General features: G+C 36.0%; 1 protein-coding gene across 1 annotated transcript in view; it reads right to left on the bottom strand.

Moving 5' to 3' along the window:
* The window catches only part of CADPS2 (calcium dependent secretion activator 2), a 337,763-nt gene that overhangs the window by 11,941 nt on the left and 298,979 nt on the right, over positions 1 to 26,843 (bottom strand). The window contains exons 27-30 of the mRNA XM_067289963.1: positions 24,678 to 24,752; positions 21,073 to 21,156; positions 20,941 to 20,973; positions 11,055 to 11,162 (exon numbers count right to left, since the gene is read on the bottom strand). Of these exons, the coding sequence (XP_067146064.1) occupies positions 11,055 to 11,162; positions 20,941 to 20,973; positions 21,073 to 21,156; positions 24,678 to 24,752 (300 nt within the window). The remainder of the gene's footprint in view (positions 1 to 11,054; positions 11,163 to 20,940; positions 20,974 to 21,072; positions 21,157 to 24,677; positions 24,753 to 26,843) is intronic.

The following is a 26,843-nucleotide window of genomic DNA, read 5'->3' on the forward strand; positions in this document are numbered from 1 at the left end:
TTTCCCTCTGCCTTTTGTGTGCCATTACTCAAACGAACCTCTCAGGGAGCTCAAAAACATTTTGTTTTTCTTAAGAATGACTTCTTGATGAAACCAACACTTTAGTCTCTAGTCAGTCTCTTCCCTGCCTATTTGAATGAGGGATTCCCACTGTCACTCTAACACCCAAAGCAATTAGGAGAAAATGGAAAAGAGCTCAAACCCTGACAGAAAGACCTCGTTCAGCAGGACTCATGACAACAGACAAGTGAACAGTTGTTGAATGAGATATTTCAGTGATACATGGAGACAAATTAGGCAGGCTAATTTTCAGAATATCATTAATGAAAAGCAAAGGGAGAACAGGGCTCATTTAAAAGCTAAACATCTTTGAAACTTCTTAGAAAAAAAGGATATTGTTCTGAAATAACAAAGAACATCTAACGTATCTGAAAAACTTATCTTTTATGAGGAAAGTCAATTTTTTGTCCTTTAAAATAGTCTTATAATTAGAAGCTGGCTAGTTGCTGTGGAACTACTGCCAATGCACAAATAAATACGCACTTTTCATACAAACTATACAGTACCTATCTCTCCCCACATTGTATACTAGATTGCTAAACATTAATTTACAATATTTATGCTACTTTATAATCACAGTGTTTGTGACCTCCATTTTTTTTCTGGCTTCTTCACATATGGTAGGTGCACTGGGAAGCTGGAAGTTTGTAAAATTAGACATGCATAACTTCCTTCCATATCTGGACATCTGTAATGTTGCTGTTCTGATTTTAAATACTAGGTACTAACATAATGCTCATGACCGTGAGAGACTAACAGCACAAACAGTTTCCCTACTCCATTCTGGAAAAGCAATGCATCTGTGAACAGTACTTCCATAGGTTATTCTAGTGCTAAAACTCTCTGGAGCAAACACTGTTGGTCTTGCTATGCTGTGTGTTGAGTTGTGATTTTGGTGTATCTGCAAACATTCTCTGAGGCACAGAATGGGGAACATCACTTGAGTGACCTTGAAATGAAAGCCAGCTTGGATCTTCAAAATAAACAAATGAACATAATGCACAGTGACCAAGTTGCTATTTGTTATAATGCTAGCCTCTTGCTATCACAAGCTCTAGCTTTACAGACCCTCCAAATGTGCCTAGCTGTACACATGCTAAGGAGTCTTCCTGGCCACTTAAGGATAAGTGCATACATAGTGTTAGCAAGATTAAAGGTCCAGGTTCACTTTGCCTGTAAGGCATGTAACTGAGACACCAAAGCCTGCTTTTGCCCAGTCATCCTGGGTTCCCTGGGGAGTCGCTGGAGAGAACTCTCAGCAAAGCAAAAATTTAGAGATGCAGGGTCCTCCTCTGGGCTGTGTCTCTCTGGCAAGGTAAGTATACTCTTAATCTCAGTACCAAGTACTAAAAGCAAGGGGAAACAAACCTGGGCCAAAGACTGTGATGTAATTTTTAGGTACCCACTCACTTTTGTACTCTTGTCCTGGAGTCCTCTATTTAGACTCCAAGCTCCATGTGGAGTGAGGTCAAATATGTTTTAATTAGACTATTTAGCATATTACTGGTTCCTCTGTGTGAATATTTACACATAGCTTATTTCTTTCCACCTCAGCAATCTTGCTTCATCACCTGTTTGCTCTGGATGTTATCGCAGTGGCATATGACAGGGCTGGATGCAGCTGTGATGTTGATAGGGAGCTGCACAGTGGTGTGGCCACTCCTCTCCCATGCAGCATCGACTGGGCACCACACCGAGCAGTGCGAACGCCGAGCAGAGGGCCAGCCTCCTCCCTCCCTCTCCTTTCTTCTCTCCTCCCCTCTTCTCTCTGGAGAAAGTGCCCTCGGATTAGGCAGGTGTTTCATTTGCTCCTTTCCATCTCTGACCCTATTGCACATTTGCACTCTTCCAGCTATGCAGATTTTTCAGTTTTGGGGTTTTTTTGAGAAGATTTTTCTATTCACTATTATTTGGACTGTTTGTTTGGCACATCACAAACACTTTGAGTACAGTGCAGCATGAAGGATAGTCACTGCTGTGTAAAATAGGGAAATACATGACAAAACACTTGAAAATACTTAAGGGAAATAATCTATATATAGGCCAACATTTTTGCATGTTTAAATCTATGCTAAAGCTTCAATACTGCTTGCTGGAACAGGCTGAGGCTATAAGCAGGTGTTTCCACTGGCGACTCTCTAACTTTGTCAGTGGTTTTAGAGCACCCTGCAGCTTCCTCACATGGTATTATTTTGAACATACCAACCTGTTTCTGTTACTCCAAACTAATTATCATAAAACTTGAGTATTCTTACACTTTCCAGCATTACTTTTCTTGTAACTGGTCAATAATGTTGTTGTGTGCATACTTGTGAATATTTACACAGTTTTGCTTGATTTTGTTCTTTAAACTGAGCTTGACCCAAATGAAATACAAATAAAAACATCAAGCCTTCAAGGTAAGGTTTCAGAAACCACAAGGCTCTCCTGCTGTTTATACATGTGTGAATTACAGTACATCAAGAAATCAATATTCCCTAGATGGTGCTTGTGCCTGGCACTTCATGGTGAACAAACATTAGATAAGACAATATAAATGGTACAATCCCTATTGATTTTTCTTGACTGCATAGAATGTGAAAGCTGCAGCCACAGTTAACTGCTGACATACTCACCTAAAGTTTTGGGGCTATTTTATATTTTTATAGGTGTCCATGCTCAATTGATTCCATTAAGTTGCTAGACACATTTCAAGCCATCTAGATAAAAAAAGTGCAGTGCCTGGAATGAGCTGCTGCTACTTTGTGCCTAGCAGGATAAAAAGGTTAAAGGGCTAAATTGTGCCTGGATGTTGGAAGGAGTTCTCTTTTATTTGATAAAATTTGTTATTGTTTTTAGTGAATGGATGCTGTGAGTGATGGATAGATGCATTTAACTAAGTTAAATAAATGAACAAATAGTATAGACCAGAAACGACTACTTGGAAACTGTACTGGAACCCCCAAATATTATTAATCCCCCTGCCAAAAAAAAAGAAGCAAAAAACCTCCAAGTCTCATTCCCCTGTATGATAAAAGTCTCTCAGAAAAAATATGGGATTGGCTTCAAAATCTTGAGTTTGGAGTTCTTTTCAATTTGTCTTCCTTTCCCCCCCCCCCCTCAGGATTTACGTTTTAAGTGGCTTTTTATAGCAATTTATAAATTGTTCTATTTTTTTCAAAAAAGATGAGCTTTTCATACAATTCTGGAAAATTAGGTACTAGGACTATGTAAGAATTTCTGAATATCAGGATATGTGATTTAGCATTCTGAAAAAGATTTTTTCCCTTTTGTATCCAAAGAGCCCCAATAGCTCTATTAGCAAGGTATCAGAATACCTATTTCATATATTCTCACTCTCCTGCTAGGAAAGTTTAAATAATATGATTACAGTCATGTGAAAAAGACAGCAGACATCCATTTCCCGAAAACAAAAAGCAGATTGGACTACGGGATACACAATGTCTTAGAGAAAAAACATTTTTATATCTTTCAGGCAGTATGATACCCGACAAGATGGAAATTCAAAGATTAAAAATGGCATAAAAATGAAGAAGAAGGGAAACTTTAGGAACATATCAATACCAGGCATTGTGTCAAGGTTTCCTCTAGAGAAAACACTCTCAGCTCTGCTGTAAAAAAGCTTACAAAGTGCTGAATATTCTGATCCTGAAGCAGCAAACTCTGAAGCACATGCTTAGCTTTAAGTGTGTTGTGGTCCTATTGATTTCAACAGTAGTGAGCTTTGCTGGATTGATAGCAGCATAATCAGTACCTTCCTAGAGTGGGCACTCCTTTTCTCAGTATAGTTTGGAAAAAAAAAAATCAAAGCAAACTTGCATACTTTATGAAATCAGATGGGGATTACATTTTTCAGCTTTTAAATGAACTGTTTTTCTTTTATAGAGATTTCTATCTAAAAATGACGTGAATCTACTTGAAAAACATAGGAATAATTTAGTGAAATTACAAATAGCAAATTTACAGGAAGTTGCTTGCATCTTATTCTTTAAGAAGAGTATAAGAAATATATAATTCACTTTTGCACCCCACATTTGGTGACTGTGCCTACAGATCTTTTATAAAATTCTGTCTTTTACCAAAAAAGCACTACAAATTGTTTAAAATGACAAGAATGTCTCCAGATCAAGATAAAACTTCAGACTGGTTCTCCTATGAAGAGTTTTTTATTTTCCATATAAAAATATTAGACATAATTAAAGGTGAGTTAAGACTTCGGTGAAAATCTAAAGAGCATCGGCAAATCTGAGCACTGCTCAGCTTTTCAATTGCTTTTCTACTTCTCAGTTCTTTTAAATGGTTTTCTATGGCAGGAACATTTTTCTTAATTAGTCACAGCTAATTAGTGTTCTGGCATAGACAAGTAATCAGAAATGTCAGAGCTGCAAGGCTACATCTCCCTAATCCTTTGATAATAATTTAGCCTCCTGGGAGGGCCTCAAGCTGCGGTAAGTAGTGGCTGACAATAAGGCAAAATTAGGTGGGCAGCAGACCATTAGGATAGAAAAATAAAAAGCACTACCAAATCCTGCTGAGCACCATCAGGCAACTAACTACACTGCCAGATGAGGTGCCTGTTTAAGCCTGTGTTGTTAATTAGCTGATTCTACCAGACCTGCCACATATGTCCAGGTGCATCATGCAAAGATGTGTGTTTCTGGGTTTGTGCCAAATGACAATTTTGCACTGTGATCAAATTTCAAGAATCTGAGAAAGAAGCCCACATATTTCTTGAAGATTATTCTGAGTTATCAACAAAATAAGAAGATCAACAAGCTACAATCCATTTTTTTGTTGAGTCGCTTTTAAGTAATTAGGCACGGTCCTCTCATGTTTCTGAGTTTAATACAAACACAGCTTTTGATTAAAATGTGGCCTTTAACCAATTCTACCTAGCCTGAACTTGCTGAAGTTGCCTTGGCATACAATCTGGATCAAAAAGTAGACTTTCTGTCAAATCACACACTTGCAAATGATTACATAAAAATGAAAGTGAAGATTACTTATAAAATTAACATGACAGGCAGCAATGTAAGAATGAGAAAAATTTTAAATCATGATTGAAGTTTTTTAGTAAAACATTGTTAATTACTAAACACTACAATAATGTTGCTTTTGAGGTAGATATGGACAGCTATTAGAGAAAACTACTAGAGTTGCTACTAGAGAAAACTCATATTTAAGTTGCTACTAGAGAAAACTCATATTTAAGATATCTGTTGCTTTAGTTGTGTAACACTAGATGAAAATTAACTTATTTGCCAAGGAGAAGCACTTACACATTTTTAACACAATTTTTGTAAAAGGTCAGAAATCCTATATAATTGCACGTGGCTGAATGAAGCATTTGCAAAAAATGTAGTAGTGGACATGCTGACAAACAGAAATTAATCAAATGAGTACTTCGTATCCACATTTAAGCATGTAATGAAGTACATGACATAGTAATCTTTGGAGAGTAATTATTACCTCAAAAAAACTCAAATATATCACTGAACTTACATCATCCATCCCTTTCTACTAATGGAAAAAGAAAATAATGGCTGTGATATGAGAACACTATCAGCATTTAATTCACATTAGAGACAAAATGCAAGCCTTTTTTTTGTCAGAAAAAAAAAATCAGTCTGCGTCATGACAGGCCAATAGAGTTAATGGCTTATATCTGAACTTCTGAAATATAAAAGCCAAAAGCAGCTACAGAAATCTGGAGTGCTTAAACGTTTATACTGCTCATAGAAGATGTTCAGTCTTTCTGTAATCGGAAGAAAGTTGTATGAGTGCCTTAGCAGTAACATCTACTAGACTGCTTGTTGACTCTTTACCCTGACTGAGGCCACAGCCCCAAGGACACTTACATACATGAGCCATCTCTGGGAAGTCAACAGGACTAGTCATACGACACAAGCGCACACATAAGAGATGGGGGGATCAGGGCCAAAGTCAACATCTGCTAACAGGTGCCACCTTGTACAGGAGAAGGAGGTGACCTGTTTGCCAGCGCTGACCTTTTCAGGATGATCACTCTAAGTACATTACATATTTACGGTAAACTTACACACAGTTTTCCAGAAATTAAAGCCTTAAAATAAGTTGGAAAACATATAACATCTCAATGGTTAGACATTGATGAGTTGACACTGTTCTCCTAAACAATTCTTTATTTCTTACAGTGGTAATCAATTACATGTATTAAAAAAATCTCATATATATAGTGTTAATAAAATTAGAGTCATATCTCTGTTTACACTCTAAGTTTTTCACAACAGACCCAGCAAAAGTATAATCTATATGATAATGCTCGTCATGACAAATAAACCAAGCATATATTTTGAAATAATTTTTTTTTGTGTGTTCAGACAAGTATATCTATATTTTGGGTGCAATTAACAATTACAAGAAAGTGCGAATCTATCAAAGTGGCTCTTAAAAAGCTTAAATTATTACAGAAGGTAAGAATTGGATCAACCCATGCGTTTTACACAAAAAGACTTCTTTTGGGGAGGGGGGCTTGTTAGCAAAATCCAATTTTGTTTTAAAGTAGACAGCTTTTAATTTATAAGTCTAATGCCATTTCAAATGCTCAGCCCATCTTAAAAATTCAAGTAGAAATATGAATCTAAGTCCAGTCAGTGATGATATCCTGAAATGTTTACAGACACAACATTGAAGCCAATGGTAAACCCTCACTGATTTTGATAGTACAGAATTAGACCCTATGGGAATTTTATATTTGGATATTATTTTCATCCATTAAATTTGTGACCAGATACATAGAGTCATTCTTCGACAGGCTGCACAAATGTTCCTACATCGTTCATCAAGCAGATCCTTTTTACAAATAGGATGGGTCTTATTCTATTTAGTGATATTTTAGACTTATTCCAGATTTGTGTAGTTCCATTTAAATATTTCATTTTCCCATTCACCAGATGCCACTCTTACAGCCTCCTCTGAAGATAAGCATTTTTCAAAGTACAACTTTGTTCCTAAAATGCTTTATTAAACATTATTTGAAAAATAACTTTGTGGTATAAATGATTAAATTTAAAATAAAGTTTCAGTGTGTGATGCTTTGAATCAAAATTAAATTTTTTTATTGTTAAACAAACACAAGAGTGCCTGTCTTCACGATTTACTTGTTATACACTGCATCTGCCTGAGTCATCGTAGCATTAATGCTAGAAAGAGTTTGCTTTATCTGGGTTTATTAGAGACAGAAACTTGTCCCATTGTAACTTCATTGTTTTAGATTACTTCAGTGGAATATGGGATTTGAAGGGATCACATGGATCATTGAATTAAGCATTTGGGAACCGTGAATGTGGAGGAGCTGACATTTAACCTGGAGTCACTACAGCCCATCTACATGTACCACACACCACAACACCTTTCCAGCGCTCTTTAAGATCTGCAGTGAAAAAAACAAAAGCTTCAGCTATAATTCACTGCAGAATGAGAGCAGGAGAGATGAAAAGACAGCATAAACATCCTAAGTTCCTGCAATAGGAAGGAATCTGATAGGTAAAATTCCCATTTGACCCCAAAAGAGGACCATGCCCCACACCACAAAGGAAGGCAAAAAGTCCTAAGAGTCTTTGACAAGCTGAACAAGGAAAAAAACTCTCTGTCACTCCAAATCTGTTGATTAAGTTTGAGAACAAGAACAAGGCACAGCATCTGGACCCCGGGAGACACTGATGCTACCAGGAGCACCAGTCCATACTGCCCTGCATGCTCTCTATACCTCTTTCAGAGGAGCTGAAGAATGAAACGCACCCAGATACCAAGTTATTCAGAGGAAAGAAAAGGAAAAACATAACCACCTTGTTCTGCTGCATGATCAGGAAAGGCACTGAAGCATTGGGTTTAAGTGGTGTAAAAACGGTGCAAAAAAGCCCCAGGAGTCCTGTCCACTTTCAAAGCTCTGTGTAGATTTCAGTATATCTCACACATAAGGATTCGTATCACAACTTAAATCCTATTTTCCTGAATTTTCCTATTTTGTCTAGCATGGCAATGCCTTTTCCAGGCTTATCAAGCATGACCATAAAGAAGCATAGATTTTTTACTTTCTCCCTGATTTGAGAAGACTGTTCTAGAATGTCTCAGTTAGAAATTTTCCAACTTCTAGCCTCAATGTATTTGTGTCTCATTTTCAGCCATTTCTACTTATAGCAATACTACTCTTTAATTTAAATAACCTTCTTTGATATGTACATTGCTTCATATGACAGATATCCCATTTTCTTCATCACTGTAGCAGCTGTTTGTACATAGCAACCTTGAATCACATCAATGAAGTCTATGCATAACTAGTTTGCAAGCACACTTTTTTGGATTAAAATAGCTCTAAGGCCTGACTTTTTCTATATTGATATCTGTCACTTCCAACATACAGAATAGTCTAGCTTATTGCTTATTCTGAATGGGGTGAAGTTTCCCTGGCTGAAGTACATGCATACACTTTTCTTTTTCCTCTTGACTGACGATTTCTCATCTGACAAATACTATGTATTTTAAGGAGAAAACAGCAAGGATCTGCAGCTCTAGCCACTCGAATGGTCTGAAGTATATTTACATAAAACTTAAACCTTTTTTATTCTTTCTATTAAAATATAGCTTTATAGAATTGAATTTATGAACAGTACATAGTTTTTGTTAAATTACTACTTTAAAAACACCTTACAAAAATCATGGGTGAAACCTTGCTCAATACATTGTTCTAGAGATGAGGTAATCTCAGGAAAGGTGAGTTTACACAGTGAGATTCCTTAGTTTCCAATTTCTGGGCACTATCAGCTTACATATTTGTTACTGTTTTTGCCTGATTCTGTCTAACTGCTTATATCTCCTGATATGATGCTATGCAGAAATGAGATACCACCATGTACAAAGAAAAGACACAAAAAAGATATTTGTATATGCAGAATACTTATCATGCTTCAACAACCGTGTACATCTTTTTTTCTCTCTTACAGCTATAAGCATTAGCCATGACAGCATACTACTGAATAAAAGGGGATAGGCAATGGTTCTGTGTCTCAAAGGCAAGTGGTACATCATGGCTTGCAACCACACAGCTAAGTTTTCTTGTGTTGAAAAGCTTGATGACTGAAATTAAACTTGGAAGAGGTCCTTGACCCATGCTAACCCCAAACATACTGAGGCTCTGTCTGGGATTAGTGCTAGCTGGCCTAACCAAAATCATGCCAGGACCCATGCTAATAGCTTAACAGTGTGGATGATCGCTTGCTAGTTCTCAGGACTGTGCCCTGGCCCTCTTCAGTTTACTGCTATGGACATAGACTAAAGTTTAGTCCAATTCCACTACATCAACAAAGTCAATGTGGTCTCTCCAATGAGAGTTAGACTTGGCCCTAGGCATATAATTTTATCAACATTCAGAAAATTACAACATAAGCAAAAATAACCCCAAAGAAAAACAAAAAATGGAAACTTGAAAATGAAACATATGCTTGCAGATTCAGTGCAAAAGCAAACTGAAGCAGAAGTTGCTAATATGGTTTTAGTACTTTGTGAAGGTGCCAGCTGGATGGATGATAATTTTTCTACCCCTGCAGGGCATCAAAGCTTTTATAAAATCATTCCTTTCACACATATTAGCACTTAGCTTATTAAAACAGATGATACTTTTTTTTTTGTAAAGCTGCCTGGGAGTGTCTTGAAATATAAAATCTGAGAGAGAAATCTCATTTTGACCACCCAGTCTAACAAACAACAAACACTGACATGACATACCATGGCTGAGAGTCTATGTTATGGGACCTTCTGTGACTGCCACAACTGTAGTGTCACAGCAAAGACTGTGAATTGCTGTTATGAAAACATTTGCTGTAACTTGCATAATTAAATGAAACTGCCAGCAAGCTTTCTAAAATGCTTAGGAGATGGCACACAAATAAATACATTTCAAAGTGTATGTTATGTTCCAGAATTGGTATTATAAGAAATCGTATTGCACAGTATCAGAGACCTTATTTTTTCCCTGTTCAAATTCCTACATAATTATGTTACTGATGTCACTGTCATGTAAACTGATCCAAGTTTATAATCAAATAAATTGTATTTTATTCGTATTTTACTTGTGTAGTGGTTTAAACTTATATAAAAGATATGACCTCACCCTCTTAAAGTTTATCCTTCGGGCAACACAGAAAGGAACATGCCAGACAAAAATTAGTGCTCAGAACTTGAATGAGCAGAATTATGCACAAGAGTGCAGCTAGGAGTTTATAGGAGAGCCCTGTATGAGGAAAATTTTAGTAGAGTAGGTGACCATTTCTAACAAAAGAGGAGGAATCAAGTGAAAGGGATGGTTGGAGGGAGACCATCGAAGCCAGTAGAGAAGCTGAGGAAAATTAGAGTGAAGACACAGGCTACCAGCGTGCAGGCCTTGAGGAAAAGGATTATGCTGAACTTGCATAAAGAGGATCAAGAATCTGGAAATTCACAATTCAATAAATGTTTGGCCAACTTCAAGATCTTAGAAGTCTTACACTAAAAATGTGATAAAATTAAATCCTAAAAGTCATTCCATAGTAGTATCAGTCAAACCCATAGATGCACTTGGCTTAATTGGCCTTCTTTCTTTAAGGAACAATATGTAAAAGTTCTTTATTTAGGGAAATTAACTATACAATGGGGTTCAAAGAAGCCACATCAATCCAATTCTGTTCACAAACAGATTCAAAATCAAAAGACGGAATGAAATTAGAACTCAGTGGAGAAATGCCTATTTCAAATAATACTCTTCTAACATTTTTATTTAGTCCTTCTAGAACTTAAAAGTTCCATGCAGAAAATGTTTAAAGAAAGCCCACCCTTGATCAATGAAGACAATAAATGAAAACAAAAGAAAAATGATCAGCATGAAAAAGCATCTGATATGCTTGCTGAACGTAATCTAAATGTAGTTTATCCCTTCCAGTGTAGTAGTGATGTTAGCAAATATTACAAGGGGAGTCACTTACGTCAAATAACTTCTCTATATACATTTCCTCATTGACCTTTTCTCGAAGTATATCCTGGTTTTGTCGAACAAACATGATGTAGGTATCTGCTAGATCCATTCCTGGTTTCTGTGGAGACAGAGAGCAAGGGGAGAGAGCAGGGGGGGAAGAGAAAGACCACACAACAATTGAGACTTACAGGAAGTTATTTTTAATCATAATTAAGACTGAGATTATGTTACATTTCTCAAATATGTATAAACCGTTCATATTTACTAAATCTGCTGTGAATTCTGGATTAGTTACCAAGTTCAGGAGGGTTCACTGTTAATAAAGTTCTCATAATTTATGAATGCTTTGATTCATATGCTGTCATAGAGTGAAATCTTGGCTCTGGTAACGTCCATGGCAAAATTGGACTTTCCTCACTTTGTCCTTAGTGAGGTTCTCAGAGCCTCCTTCATGGTCCAGATCCTGCCACCACATTCAGAAAATGGTTAAAAAGCAGCTTTCAGTTCCTTTTGCACTGGCTCAGATTTGTTGTGATTTGGTTTCAATGTGCAGCTGAATTTCACATTTGAGGTCAGTTTCTAACCTAACAGTTTTAAAAATACGGATTCAAATGAAGTTAAAGCATTTCACTGAAAGCAAATGAGTTACAATGGCATAAAAAGGTCAGTATGAGAGTAGAACTGCAGTCCTATTTTTCTGAAACTTGCACTGGCATAATCAACTCAGAGGATAACTAGGGAAAGAGCAAGGACTGTACTGTTTCCCTTCTTGTACCAATCCAAGTCCTATATTCATAGCAGAGTGGGCATAATCTTTTGTACCATACTCTCAAACATCAGGTTATGCTGTCCTGCTGCGAAACTATGCCAGTCTGGCTGGAACGGTTGTTGAAAGTGCTCTCTGCTGTCCAGCTGGGATTTCTGAACCACTGCATCCACAAATGCTGTCCCACACTAAAGGTGCCCCTTGCAGCCAGCAATGTCCCCTTTCACGGTGGCGTATGCAGAGCTGGTCAGGAGCTTACCTTTTCCAACATGGACCAAGAATGAACATAAGCACTTTGGGAAGTCTTCTGTAAATGCTCTGTGTTTGAGAAAATTTGTAAAAAGTATCTTTTGCCTTAAATAATATTTAAGTTCATAGCATGCAAAAGAAGGTTAAGTTTTATAATAACTTACTTTACAGTAAGCCTCAGCCCAAACCTATTTATAAAAGATTCAAATCTGGTTAAGACTGGCTCTCCATAGAATGTTGAAGAGTTTGGGGGAAGGAGGAGGGAAGCAGCTATATACAGTCCTGGTATTCCCAGGCATTAGTCATCTCTGTTTCTCAGAAGCTGTTCCTGTCTGAGTAACAGCATAGGTACAAAGCTGTTACAATAAAATATTTAGCATATCTTAAGAAACTGTATGCATAAGCATGTTAATATATTTAAAATATTTACATATAATTTTATATTAAGGCTTGACTTTAATTCTACAAGTGGATAATATTTTATTTTTCTCATTCCTTATTACCATGTATGCAATGTACTAAAATGTGTATAATCAGATTTGAACACAAAAGAGCAGGACGGGTGCAAAATGCCCAAACTGTTACCTGTCTAGAAACTGCCATGACAATAATGGGATGAAATGTTTGAGAACATTCTCCATTTAAAACTGCAATAAATGAAACCTCCTGGATCATGACCTTCATCTCTTTTCCCTGAACCTACCATGGAGCACATTTAGGGAAATGATCCAAAATAAGATTTGTTTTTTCCTTTACACATTAGCATGAATGATGGTTCAGTTTCTTAAATATAACAGTTAAATGTGGCATGATGACCTGGTTTAATACTCCTAGCCTCTCCAAAACTCACTCTGACAAAACTGATGAGTCCTGTACATTTAGATTAGTCATTCCAGAGGCAAAGAAAGCTCATTTTAAAAACTTACCACTTACATACAGCTGTCTATATGAAACTTCTAAGAGGAAAGCAGGACCATTTACATTTATATCTGAGTTAACAGAGCCTGATCCCAAGCAGAGAAATAAAATGTAAAATAAAAACAAATAAAACAGTTGTAAAACATGGGTCACAGAAATCAATAGATTTTATTCATAAAAACGGGCCTTTTCATTAAAATTTGATGGAAAATTTTTGAAATTAAACTAAATCACAAAATAAAGGAGATTTGAAACAGAAAGATCAATACAGTCCTTTAGTATACTCATTTGAGATGGCTTTCAAAAATGCAACCAGTGAGACATGAAACTTTATGGAGCTGCAAAAGCCTGATAGGTGATTTATAGGACCAGGACTAGTTCTTACTTGGAGGGATAATGGGAAAATAATTTGAAATCTCAGGGTGTGGGGTGGGGGAGGAGGTAATTAACAAATGAAGAGCTGATTATAGTTCTTGGAGGTAAATATTCAAATGTAAAAAGAAATCTTCCACTGAATGCTGAAACCTAATGGTTCTCTGATCCATGCACATTTTTCTTTTACTAAGTTCAATAAAGAAATGTTTGTCTTGCAGGCAGACAAAGTTAGAAAAATAACATTTCCCGTCAGCATCAACTCTCCCCTTATCTTTGAGATGTTTACCTAGTCTTGAAGCTGTGACATATGGGAATTTCACACCTAGTGAATATATTTTCATGTAGCTTGTGGCACAAGAGTGTAATAATTAAAAGAATATACACAAGTAAGAGTAACTGCAACAGCTGGTGACATTTACCAATTAGAATTACAGTTCTTTAAAACACTTCATTCTTCTTTAATGTGTGCAGGATAATTATCTTTGAAATTGCTGTGCAAAAAAATTAATTTTCCTTTTAAACAGTGTCTGATTACAGTACAAATGTGTCTGGATAAGGAAGATGATTATTAATATTCCAAGAGTATGGGGCTCTGTTTTAAAAACTCACCAAAATCATTGCAAGCTAACCATCTTTGCATATGGTGGGCAAAACACACATTAAACACTGAATGAACAAATGGTATATCAAATACTTCATTATATCACCATTCTGGATACACTGAATTTATTTGTTTTCTCTAAACATATCAAAGAAGAAAATAAAGCTATTATAAGCACCAAAATAGGCATAGTACTATATATTACATGTTTAACTGTTTTTTTTTTTCCACAGGGATTACATATTAGATGTGAACCTCTGATTACATGACCTAAACATTGTTCTGCTATTTCGGATTATTAAACATAAGGGGGAAAAAAAAGGTTAATGTAGAATCTGAAATTCTTAAAAAGAAAGAGAGAGAAGGGGGAAAAAAAAGCAATTGGGTGTACCTTAAGAGACAAACAAACAGAAACTGAGATATACTTAAAGTAATTGTCACACTAATAGCAGCAGACATTTCATTACTAACAGTGGGAAGACTGAGCAACTCAGTCTCTAAATTTATATCCAAAATTTAAAATTCTCCTCCTCCGATACTCTGGCAGAACATCTGCTGTAGTTAATGAGGAGGAACTATTTGCACATTATTGAGAGAAGATTTTAACCTGGTATATTTATCTGGATTAGTTTAAAAAAAGGTATTCAGCCTGAAAAGTTCCCCAAGGGGGGAAAAAAAAGATTTCAAATCATATTTTGTGATTGACTAAAAGTTATTGTACATTTATTTGTTTTATTCAGAAAAGCAGACAAGATGTTTTGCCCATCTGAAAATGAAAGGGAATCATACAAAGAGATGAATGGAGAAACTGGAAACACAAAGACATCAAAAAAAAAAAAAAATACCAGGAAATGAAGAGTTGTAAATAGGGTTACTTTGTCGCTGGTTACACAAGTAACTGAATACACTGGCAAGTGAATGAGTTTAAACAAGGGTGTAGACTTCAGCACATTCTTTTTTAGGGTTAATCACTAGTTAACCTAGCAAGATGAACATGCTGTTGGGGGGGGGGGGGGTGTCCTTGTTAATTATGTACTGCAAGTGCTCTTACTTCCTGCTGTTACACCTAATCCCACAGGTGCAGGTTGTCTCTTTTACTATTCACTGGTAGGTGGATCCAGCTCCACAGTCATTTTTTCATAGCAACAAATTTAGACAAAGAAGAAACAGCTTAACCTTTCACAGTAAAACAGGAAAATGCTGTCATGGGGTGTATTTAACAAAGAGGCAAATTTTTAAATACACTATTCCAGTTTCAAAGATGATATAGAAGCTATATTATGATTGACTCGATTTGAAAGCATGCATCACTCCCACTAGCAAAAGTTGCCTCTGGCATCGAGTCAAAAGCAATGCTCCATTGTCTTGATATTCAGGCATTCAGATATTTTGCTGCTGAAAGATCTGCAACAAGTTTAGTACCGTCACTAATATTAGCCTTTCCCTACGGGAGAGATACAGCTAAGTTTCTGTACAGCTTTTTACAATGCAATAGTTTGTCACAAAACTCAGTAAAAGTCATTTATAGATACTTGAGTTATGTTTATTCTCACTTTGACATTTGTCACAGAATGTTTCTTAGCAGCAGAGAGTATTAAACATACTCACATTCCTGATATTACCAAGAAAAAAATATCTAGTTTTACAGAGCTGTTATCTTGTCAAAGCATTCATTTTTTAAGGATTAGAACAGATGTTACAGATCAGCTATATAATAACAAACTTTACTGTATTTTCTGTTTGGTCTCCTCTCTATCCCTTTCCCCTCCCCTGCATGCTGGAGGGAGACATTTTAACCACAGTACTGATAAAACAATGAAATGAAAAGGAGTGACGAGGTGGAGGGGGCTATTGTGAGAAACGTAGGGGCTCCTTATTAAATGTCCGCTACCAAATAAAAGAGGAATTTGGAAAAGTTCATTGGCTGAAATTTCTCCTCTATGTACTACAATGCTCATCACTTGGGCTTTTTAATTAAAATATCATTGAAATATTTTTGGAATAGAAACCACTGGTACTCATCACAAGATCTTCACTCCATCATTTCCTACAAATCAAAATAAATAAACTAGGCAGAAGGATGCACCATTTGTATAATCAGTTCATTTCCAAGGTAGCATTTTCTCCTTATATGGTTATGAAAAATTCTGTTTTGCTTAAATGAAAAAATACAATGTATTTTCCTTGCTTCTTATATATCTTGTAGGTTAAGAAGCAACCTTGGCACAGGTTAAAGGTGTGCATTTTAAGAGAGGACTGTCATGCAGTACTTAAGCTGTGACTCTGCAAGCATTTACGCAAATGCCTTTTCATATGTGGATAGTTTCATTGAATCCACAGGGCAACAGAGGTGTGCAAGTATTTGCATCATGATCTTAATTCTCTAGCATTAAGGATCTTCAACAAGCTGCAGTTACTATGACAAAATCTGGTATTAAACCCTGCTTTTTTCTGAAACCACTATGTTCTACTACATTATTTTAACTTTCCAACTGATTAGTAGCCATCCTTTCAATCTCCATTTAAGAGGTATCTCAGAAATGTGACTGCCTTGAAACAGATGATGCAGAGCTTGTTTTTATGGGCTTGGAAACAGAAGGGGCAAGTTCCCAGGTCTGGATATACAAAGAAAGAAGAAGAAGGGAGGCAAAAAACTGAGCATGAGGATAACAACTGTTCTGTGCTCTTTATTTTTAAACAGAGGTCTCCAAGTGAATCCTGCTCAAAAATGAATGGCACAGTATTGCCACACCTTAATAAATGCTGATTTTCCAGAAAAATATTTCACTTCATAAAACCAGTTAAATGAACTAATGCAATACAAGTGTGAACTTTGGAAACAGAGGCATCTGGAAGACCTCAATGCGTATGTTCCTGGTAAGGAGGCAGAGTTCCCACTCTGGCCTCTATGGGACCCTGTAAGTCAAATGCTGGCCCATGTGTGAGGCCTCCCATCACACCTTTGACCTTGCCCAAAGGCAAGAGCAGGGCAAGAGGCCTGGCCACCTGAATGTTCTGTGCTGGCTGGGTCAGCCCTGGTGCCCCCAGCGGCCTCCAGGCACCGGGCACGACAAGTGGCCTATGTGAACCAAGGGGGATTCGCTTCCTTCTGCGCCCTTGGAAAAGCTGGCACAGGTTCCTGGCTCCTACAAAGGGATTTAAACGTACCTTTCTGAACAACAAGAAGTATATAAATTTGCATGTAACTAAATGCTCAATTTGTATAACTAGCTATTCTGGTTATGTTTGTAAAGTAGGTAAATGTATGTAGAAATGACCAGCTAGACATGCAATTATTTGTGTGCACTGACTCACATAATGAGAACTGAACAGGTAATGAAATTATGTATCTGCTTTAGGAGTAATAATCTTTTGAGAGTATCAGCATATTTTTTGCCCTCCATTCTATTGCATTTTTTCCCTATTCTCATTAATTAATGGCTATGTGAACAGATCATTAAAACCAAAGATTAGAATAGTTGTACTTCTGCATCTCCTAATGGCCACTTAGGCTTTAAGAAAAAGTAACAAAGAATTAGAGCAGACTTGGGTAACTTGTTCTAAAAGAAGTTTTGAATAACCTAAATTAGCTCCTTCATTCACAAACATCAAAACATAGCATTGCCAAATTCCTGAGCATCAAAACATAGCATTATCAAGAAAACAAACTGATGTATTACTTATAGTTGTAATTTTTGTGTTATTTTTCTCCAAACATTTGCTTTCTTTCTTGTGCACAGCAGCCATTATTTCTTTCACCTTAGAGCATGGCACAGTGTGAGAATTACCAAAAAACAAATAACATAATAGTAGCTAGTTATATTCTTTATCACTTTTAGTAAACCATAAGATATCATTGTCTTTACTCTTCTTACGCTGGATTATTTTGTACTGTTCCTAATATTTCCATTGGGGTTTCAGTTTAGAAAACTGACATAGTGCCCTACACCAAGTGCCGGGGGAGATCAACAAAAGTTCCTTGCGACTGTGCACATCCTGCTTACTAAAGAGTATTCTGAAAATGGAGACTTATTTTGGATGCTTTCTTAAACAGGCTAAAAAAAGAGGATTCTGCTTTTCTGGATGGAGTTATTCATAATTCACTGCAAATATTAACCAACAGAAGACAGCAATATTGAATACTTTTACAAACAAATCTGTCAAACAAACTTCAAGTCAGAGTCTGTACTTCCCATCCTGGCCCTGAGAAGTTAAAGAATGCCTTCTGGGGAGCATATATCTTTGTGTCCAACTACTTAATGTCTACATTGCCTATTGATATTAACAGAATTAACCTTTTCCTCAAAATGGCCAAGAGTCACCCAAGAATGTCCTTTGTCTTTCTTAATCTGTCATTATTTCTAATTTTATTTACCTTTTCACTTTTTTAGACCCTTTCTATCTCATCCTATGTCTAAAACATTCTGCTCACTACTATATTTATTTTCTTTTGACATCTCTTTTGTCTATTTTGAAAGTTATTTTCCTCTTATTTCCCTATAAAACAGCATTCTTTTCTTCTTTGCCAAATATTCAGCCTGAGAGTAAAAGATCAAAAACTCTGTTGTACTCACGCATGTGAAAAAAAACAACAACAGCCGTTTGCCCTCCCCTAACCACTCACACCCTGGTCCACCAAGTAATCGACAGCCTCTGTTTCGCAGACCCCAAGGACAGTGCTGAAGTGACCCAACAAGATCCTTGAATGAATGTGGGTGACAGGGGCAGAATGTGGTCATTTAACAAAATGCAATTTCTCACATTTTTGAAACTATATCCAATTAAAGGGCTGCATTTTGGGGTCCATGCAAGCCATCTATCACTTCAAACAATCTAAATCCAAACACAGAATAAGATTTTACAAGTATTCATTCCTTGCCCTACTGTGGTCACCTTTAAGTCACCTCAAGATATGCAGGTGTGTGCTAACGAGGGACAGGAAAAGATTTTAAGTGATATCTGTTTAAAATACACCCACACAACAGACATTTAATTAGCTTCAGTGCAGACTTGCTAGGTTACTGTCGCACAAGTAAGAGCGCAGAGTAAATTCCTCACCCTGTGCTGCCCCCTCCCCACTTCTCACTTCATTTCCAAGCCCAAGAGATGACCTTGTAATGTGATGACTTCAGGCCTCCTTTTGCAGTCAGAATTTGTATCATCTACAAGTGGTGATTTTAGACTCTATTACCATGGATCACTGGCTGCCAGTTGTGGCAGTAGTGGCAGGACCCTGTTCCTCTTCTTCTTTGCCTCAACTGCATCTTCATAATGATGGGAAGAATGTGAAGAAGCAAAACTGAACCCCAAATCCTTCCAAACTCCTTTCACATTCCCTCGAGCCAGGAAAAATGTCCTCTAGAGTTTGAAAAATGCTTGCTTGGTCAGACCTGCAGCCTTGCCAAAGTGCAGTTTACAGTCTTGGCTACGGAAAAGGTGTGTGGGATAGCTGAAAAGTGAAGGGGCTGCAAAAAGGCAAAGATAATGATAGCCAGTCTATCAAATGGTCCTTCTGCAGGCAACAGCATTCAGCAGAGGTGGAGACGCGAGCGGACTCCCCTCTCTCCTTTCGTCTTCCGCAGGAGCAGCATCACTTTGGACCTGACTCGCAATATTCCCTTGACTCCATGAGCTTGTGGCAGAGGTGGTTTTCAGTCTTATCTTTATCACTGATTTCAGTGTCAACACCCCCAGGCCCATGAAAAAAGCCCTTGCTAGCTCCTTCTCATAGATATTCTATGTAATGTGGAGAGGGAACCTGACAGAAATCCAGGATTTCTGGTTTGTTCAGTATTTTTTTTCCTTAGGCTTTTGATTCGTAAAAGCCTTGCCAAGGACCTTTTGGGGCAGTTCCATAGCATAAAATACTAACAAGAGGTATTCTAAATGAACTGGATTTGATTTGAGGTCATCCGTTTGAATGCAAGACTGGGCTATTTTTCTTTAATAAAACAGAAGAACATTTATACGATTCAACAAAAAGAAAAAAATCCATTTGTAACCAAAAAAGAAAAAAAAATGCTGAAAACATTATCTGAAGAGAAATGTTGTAATCTGTTTTCTTATGAATAAATAGACAATAAAATAAAGAGAAGATAACAAATTCCAGAAATACTGATTTTTCCTTTTATTTAGCATACATGGATTTTTAAAAATAATTAATGTATGCTTGTAAATATTATATTTTTAAGTATAAAACTGTTGAAAAGATTTTTAGCTGCTATACAGACTAGTGTTGCTGGTGTTCTTCTGTATTTGTAATTGTATTTCTTGTAATGTCATTAACATCATTCTTTTTCTTATGCTTGGCAAATAAGATTGTCTTAGAATCATATTAAAAAGTAATTAGAACACAGATTTGCTAGAGAACAAAGGATATTTATTGACAGTTATATTGACAATATTTGTCTGATAACTTCTTTCTTGCTGTTTAAAGAAAAAAAAGTTCTAATACAGAATAGCTGAAATTTGTTTTTATGTATAAAATAGCTCCATCAGGAACCTATTTTTAATTTTTATTCACACTGCATGAGCATTGCATAAACAATGATAAATCAAATAGGGATTCAGAAAACCGGGATTAAGTAAGGAATGCAAGATTTGGTCCTGAAGTAAGAAATTAATGAATAATGGATAGCCAAAGATGATGCTTTTACTTGTTGCTTATCCTGAACATTTGAACAATTTATCCAAATGACAGAAAGTCCCCTATAAAAGGGTATCTAGGTTACAATCCTCACTCTTCCGCAACTGAAAAAGTGCATTGAGAATAACCTTTCTAAGCTTTGCTTTGAGAGTTACTGGTTGCTTAAGGGAAATGAAATGCCCTTTGAGGGCTGTACTGGCTGTTTAAATACCCTGTGTAAAGCTATAATGAATCTCTGTAGGAAAGCAAAATGTCAACAATGAAAAATGTGAGCTAACAAAACCCCTATTTTTGTGAATTATCATTAACACCAGAAAAAAAATTAAAAGGGTTGTACTTACAGGAACATCAACATATTTTGCAGCTGCTTTCACCTTTAGAAAATTAAAAATAAAACAACACACAGTAAGTGCTTATAATTAAGGATTGTGCATAATTTTAAATTCAGTAACATTGGGAATTCAAACACTTACAGTGAATGAAACTAATGATGAGAAGAAAGTGCCTTCATCATATCTTGACAGTTTAGACAGCACACCTTCTAACACTGAAACAACCTGGAGGAAAAGCACAAAACAAAATCCAAATGCATAATATCAAAATAAATTATATCAGATGAGAATGTGAGTTCTGCCTCATCAGGTTATTACTGTGCAACAAGGTGATGCAATCTGTAAATATGATTATCATCTACTCTATCTCACAAAATGCTGAAATCATAGCATTTTTTTTTTCAGTTTCACCTATAAATTGAACTGATGGAAATCACAATGTAACTGCTGCAGAAATAGAAACTCAACCCCAAAATTCTCCTGAGGTGAGCTTGCTAATCCATACCACTTTGCTGCCTCTAGACTGTCTGGTTAAATATAGGAGTGTGTCCACCCAACATGTATTTTGGGCAGAAAACACACTTTTCATTTTCTAAGACCACAGCTTCTAAGATCACAGCTTCAAAGACGATGGAACACAATTGTTAAAGCTGATTATCTCAATACCACATTTCCCTTACCTCATTATTCAATAGAAATATAGGGCTAATTTTATCCAACAATGTGATAGCACCACTGTTTTCTGTCAGTCCATCTTCAGCAACAGTGTGTGTTGTTGAATTATTACTGCATGGCCAACAAGTGGCCAGGATATGTAGGCCCTAAATCTCTAGTATGGTGTGGTGCCTTTGCCCCGTAGTTTCACCTTTAATTCTTTGAGCAGCATGATTCTTCAATAAGTGTATCGTAAAGGCCCTTTTGCCAAAATTTATTTTGGGGGACTACAAAAATCTCTCTTCCAGGCCTTTATATTAATTGTAGCCTTAATGTTAAAACTCCTCCAAATTGTTCTAAAAGCAAAGAAAAATCCTTCTTTTGTTCCTTTGTGATATTACATTGCTCAAGTCATTCGTGGTGTATATCATAAAATATCCGTCAGCTGTTTCATGTGTGCACATTTATTTTTCACGTATGAATTGCCTTCCAGTTTATATAAAGATGGTTTTAAAAGTCATCACTTGCTCCCAATACAGTCTTTCCCACAACCACGAGTATCATTTTATGAGTGTGAGGACAGAACAAAATTCCATCTGGCATGCTGTTAATGGGCACTGTAACAGTGTCACAACAGTGTCACCTCCAGAGGAACCGAGAGCATCACTTTACAGTAAGCCCTGCTCTTAACAGTTCAAGGAGCAAGAGCAAGTGCAAACCTACATTTGTCATTTATCAATCTAACCTGTCATATTTATAGTGATTAATTAAGACTGTAGTATGTAGGTGCTGGTCAAGAAATAAAACTGCATCAAAAGCTACCAGAGAGAATGGCAGTTGTTTCTGTACCCCATGCACAGTATAATTGCAGCCCCCTTATTAGGCCAGATACCAGCTCTCTGCTTTGGCACTGCAAGCCTGTGGGAAGCTGCTGTTCATACACTGCAGTCTCCATACTCATTTTATCTGGCTGACAAGGACTTTTTCTGCAAACGGGTGCTCAATCTTATTGTGCAAAGATCTACTACAGAAAGGGCTGATTTCGTAGACTACATGTCCACATTGTCAACAAATGGTTTTAATAAATTGGACATAAAAGAACAGAAAGCAAAACACTGCAGCCTCAAGGATGGCCATTTAACTGAAAGGCTTAGTTATGGAGCTGGTCACTTGTTTTCCAAGATCTCACCGTACAGACTTGTGAAGCTCTAAGACCATTTCTGGGTATGCTTCACATTTTCTGAATCGGCTATCCTGAGACACTCTGTGTTTTGTTTCACTGTTTTGTGCTATTTCTGTGATTTGTTTAATGTTTTAGCTTGGCAAGTTTTGCCCATACAGTTCACTGTCTAATCTTTACCAATTATAGTCTCACTGAATTAAGAGTATTCTTTTCATTTTCATAGATGACTGCTACAGCTAAAAACAAATGCTGAAACACATATTTCATTGGAACATGAAGGAAACACATTTTAATTCAGAGGAAAAGGCCAAGAAATAATTAAAATACATTAGATAAAAAATGAACACACATGGATATTATGCACATTGATAGGTATTTTTCCTGGCCAAAACCAAGAGTGAAACCTCAGCCTTCCTTTCTGCCCTCAGAAGCTTTCCTCCTTGAAACGGAAGCAGTCAGGATGTCATTGGCATTTCACATCTCAAGTGAGAAGAGGCTGGTTAAGCTTCTAATGATCAGCCAATGACAAAAAATATTTGCTCCCTGTTCCGAGATTTCAACATCCTCTGATGACATATCTAATAACTAACAATGCAAACCCCTCTGTACTTATTTGTAATTGTCTCTAGAATTTCTTGTACCTACATCCACAAGGAATATGATACTTTTCTTCCATCTTCTATAATCTCAGCTATTAAAAACAGCTTAATCACAAGGGTGAACTTTTAATAGCATTACTTTCTCTCACTACATTCCCCTCTCTTCCCCTCTGCTTCAATAACACTTAAAAAATCAATTGACAGATTAGTCATGAGTGATGACAAGCTTTATGTAGAACTTGAAACTCTTGAACTATTTCTGGTTATGTTTACATAAAAACATCACTTTTGAGGGGAAAAAAATGTTTGTTTTTATATATTTGTCAATAATTGGACACATTTTACTTAAATTTCTACAAAAAATCTACAAAAACTTCCTCCTCAACTCAAGCACAAGCATGCTGGATGCCAATCAGAATAGAGATCCCACCCTGCCATCAAGCTGTGAACAAATGAAAAAAAGGAATACTGAAAATATGAAAACAGTTTTATTTTTGTCTGTAATTCACAAATTGTAAATGTATATCAAATTTATCTTATTCTGAAAAGCAGACATTTCTGGGTAGATTGCAATGAATAGATAACATAACATCTTGGAAAATCTTTCTGTTCTCCCAGTATCATTTGCTGTATCCTTCAAACTATTAGTGACAGAAAACTTTTTCTTTTATAATAAGCATTTAAGATTTTTACTGCAGTAGAGATGTGACAGTATCAATAGACATTGTTTAATTTTTCTTTACATATTTTCCAAATATTTATATCATGTCAAAACATATTTTCTCTTCAAGTGTTAAAAACTACAAAGTCATTTTCAAGAATTAACAACTTACAAAATATTTTTAAATTAAACAGTTTGTGGAGCAAAATCTCATTTAAAGTTATACAGCTATTTTGCATGTTGTCTATCTCTAAGTATAAAATAATTTAAATATTTCTTAATGATAGAAGGAAAGTTTTATGTGAAAAATTAAACAAAGAATCAAACTAAGGTGCTAGTACCAAAGATAATATCAACATAATCAAGTCCTATCAGTTCTGCCAGGTGCTAGTAGTTCTCATCTATAATACAAAAGAAAAACTAATCTGATTAGCAAGTTGCACAGAAAGTGTTCTCCCAATTTCTAAAATTTAATTTTATAAATTCACATCCAGTGTTATTTGGATGAGTATTATGTAAAAAGCACATTTCCCTCCCCCAATCTCATTGCAGAAAGTATAGAAAAATTGTGCGATATCAAAGACATTTCGGAAATTCAACTGAGAAATATCTTCTGTTTTATTACAAATCAGAATCTAAATTGTTTTACCTTTGAAACGAGAAGTGAAATAATTTCTTTAACAGTTTCTTCAATCAAGTCATCTATTTTTGAATGGTATTGTTGCTGTATTTCAAAAGATAAAAAAAGCATTAGCATGTATATGAACACACACTTTTGTCATAAGTCATAAATGGTACAAAGCTGATAACCCTGCCAGATCAGATTTACTTAAAATTATCATTTTGAACATCAGAAGAACAAACCATTGAAAATGATCCACCCAATCAACACTTTCTTACATTCTGTGTTGAAAATTTTCCCATGTACACTGTTGAGTTAAGCAGCTAATGGGGTTATTATTTAGATGAATTGAGTTCTTATTCTTATTCAGGAGAAGGAATGTGAAGGATACTTTTTGTCTTCTCCTATATAATTAAGGTGGCCATGTATTTTTCCTCTAAAGGGTTGGTTTAGCAGGAGAAGCAAAAAGACTAGAATAAGATTTAATTAATACAGCATTTCATGTCTGACAACTCTTATTCATAAGTTATTTTAAATGTCCTCTAGAAGTAAAATGAGCTCCAATTGTTCATCCTAAAAGAGCCTTTTTGTCAGCACAGTGAGCTGCAGTTTATACAAATCTTACAATATGCTCAAGGAAAGGCAAAATTAAAATTTCATCAACAAAGCAGAATAGATGGTAACAAATTAATAGGCCATAAAAGGCATAATAAAACAGACTTCATTCTCCATAGCCTTTTTCTTTCACTTTTTTTATGAAGAAGGTGTCTTTAAGTAAATGCTTTTTAAAATAATTCTGAAAGACTTTTTAGATAATACTACAGAGTTCCCTCCTGAAATTAGCAGGAACTAGGGATCCCATTCTGTCAAGGAGGCACATCAATTTAAACACTAATTCTTCCTTTAGAAATTTATCTGACAGCAAAGATTGTCCCCAATAGCCACTTCACAGAAAATGTGACTTGTAAAGACTAACCCTATCTTCATAGTTCAAGGCTACTTGGAACAGCTAACAACATAATGCTTGGAGTAAAAGTACTGAGGTCAGTATAAACATTAGCCTAACTTAGCAGCTGCCAGCTGAATAGTTTTCAGAGCTGTAAGTTTTTGAAGGCTATTTTTCTTCTGTCTCAAAGTTGCCATACAGATCAAAATATTAAATCTAATCTACTTAATATATTTAGGAACAATTTTCTAAACAGTACATCTACTGAATTTGCATTTAAATTAAGAGAAAATAAAACTATGAGATATACCCACATATACGTATCTGTTTCAGTTACCATTTACTGTTTTCAATGCATGTTAATTTTTGTTCTTAATTTCTTCTTTCAGTGATTAAAAACACTTGGGAAAATATGAATACACATCTCATACAAATATCAGCGTACATCTCTGAAGAGTGAAGGAACGTATTAGAAATACATCAAAGAACTTTCAGTAGTTCCAGATATATTTGTTTCTACCTGTATGCATTTCTTGACCAATATAACATTCTCCTGATCTGCTAAGTAGTTAAATCATGCACAACTGCCTGTAACATTTGTTGCTTACACAGTCTTCAGAAGGCAATTGTTCCTTAACTCTCTGAAAATAGTAAATACTTGCATTTCCACAGATGCATGTGAAAACTATGCATATTCCTATGACCTGGGAAATAACACCGTTGTCCCTCCCATAAAGCATCTGCAACTTTAACTCCACTGCACACTAAAGTAATGAATCTATGAATATTCTAGGACCAATTCCTATATATTTGCTTTCTTCTTTCTTTCTTTTTACTATCACCACAAGGCAAGTATAATTTACTAGGAATGGAATATAATCAGTAAGTAACTGTACTATGTGACTAAGAATAAGGAAGATGGACCAAATCCAATCAAATCAAAAATCACAAAACAAACTTCCAAAATCATGACATTGCTTTAGAAATAATATTTGATTCTTTTTTTATCCTGAATTTCATTTTAGATTACAATTTTTCAAGATTTATTTTGCAAACTGTGAGACCAGAAATTTCTTTAAGCTCCCCTCCCCAACTTCCAGCAAGATGACAACCCCCACCGCAAAACAAAACTTCAGATCCTCATGGAAGATAATTTGACTCCAGGAGATGGGCCTTTAGAAAGATGGCAAATACTGTAGAATTCATAAAACTGTATGAGCTGGCAAGGTTGCATGCACGATCCTGAA

Source organism: Apteryx mantelli, chromosome 1, assembly GCF_036417845.1.
Source record: "Apteryx mantelli isolate bAptMan1 chromosome 1, bAptMan1.hap1, whole genome shotgun sequence".
In the NCBI taxonomy this organism is placed as follows: Eukaryota; Metazoa; Chordata; class Aves; order Apterygiformes; family Apterygidae; genus Apteryx; species Apteryx mantelli.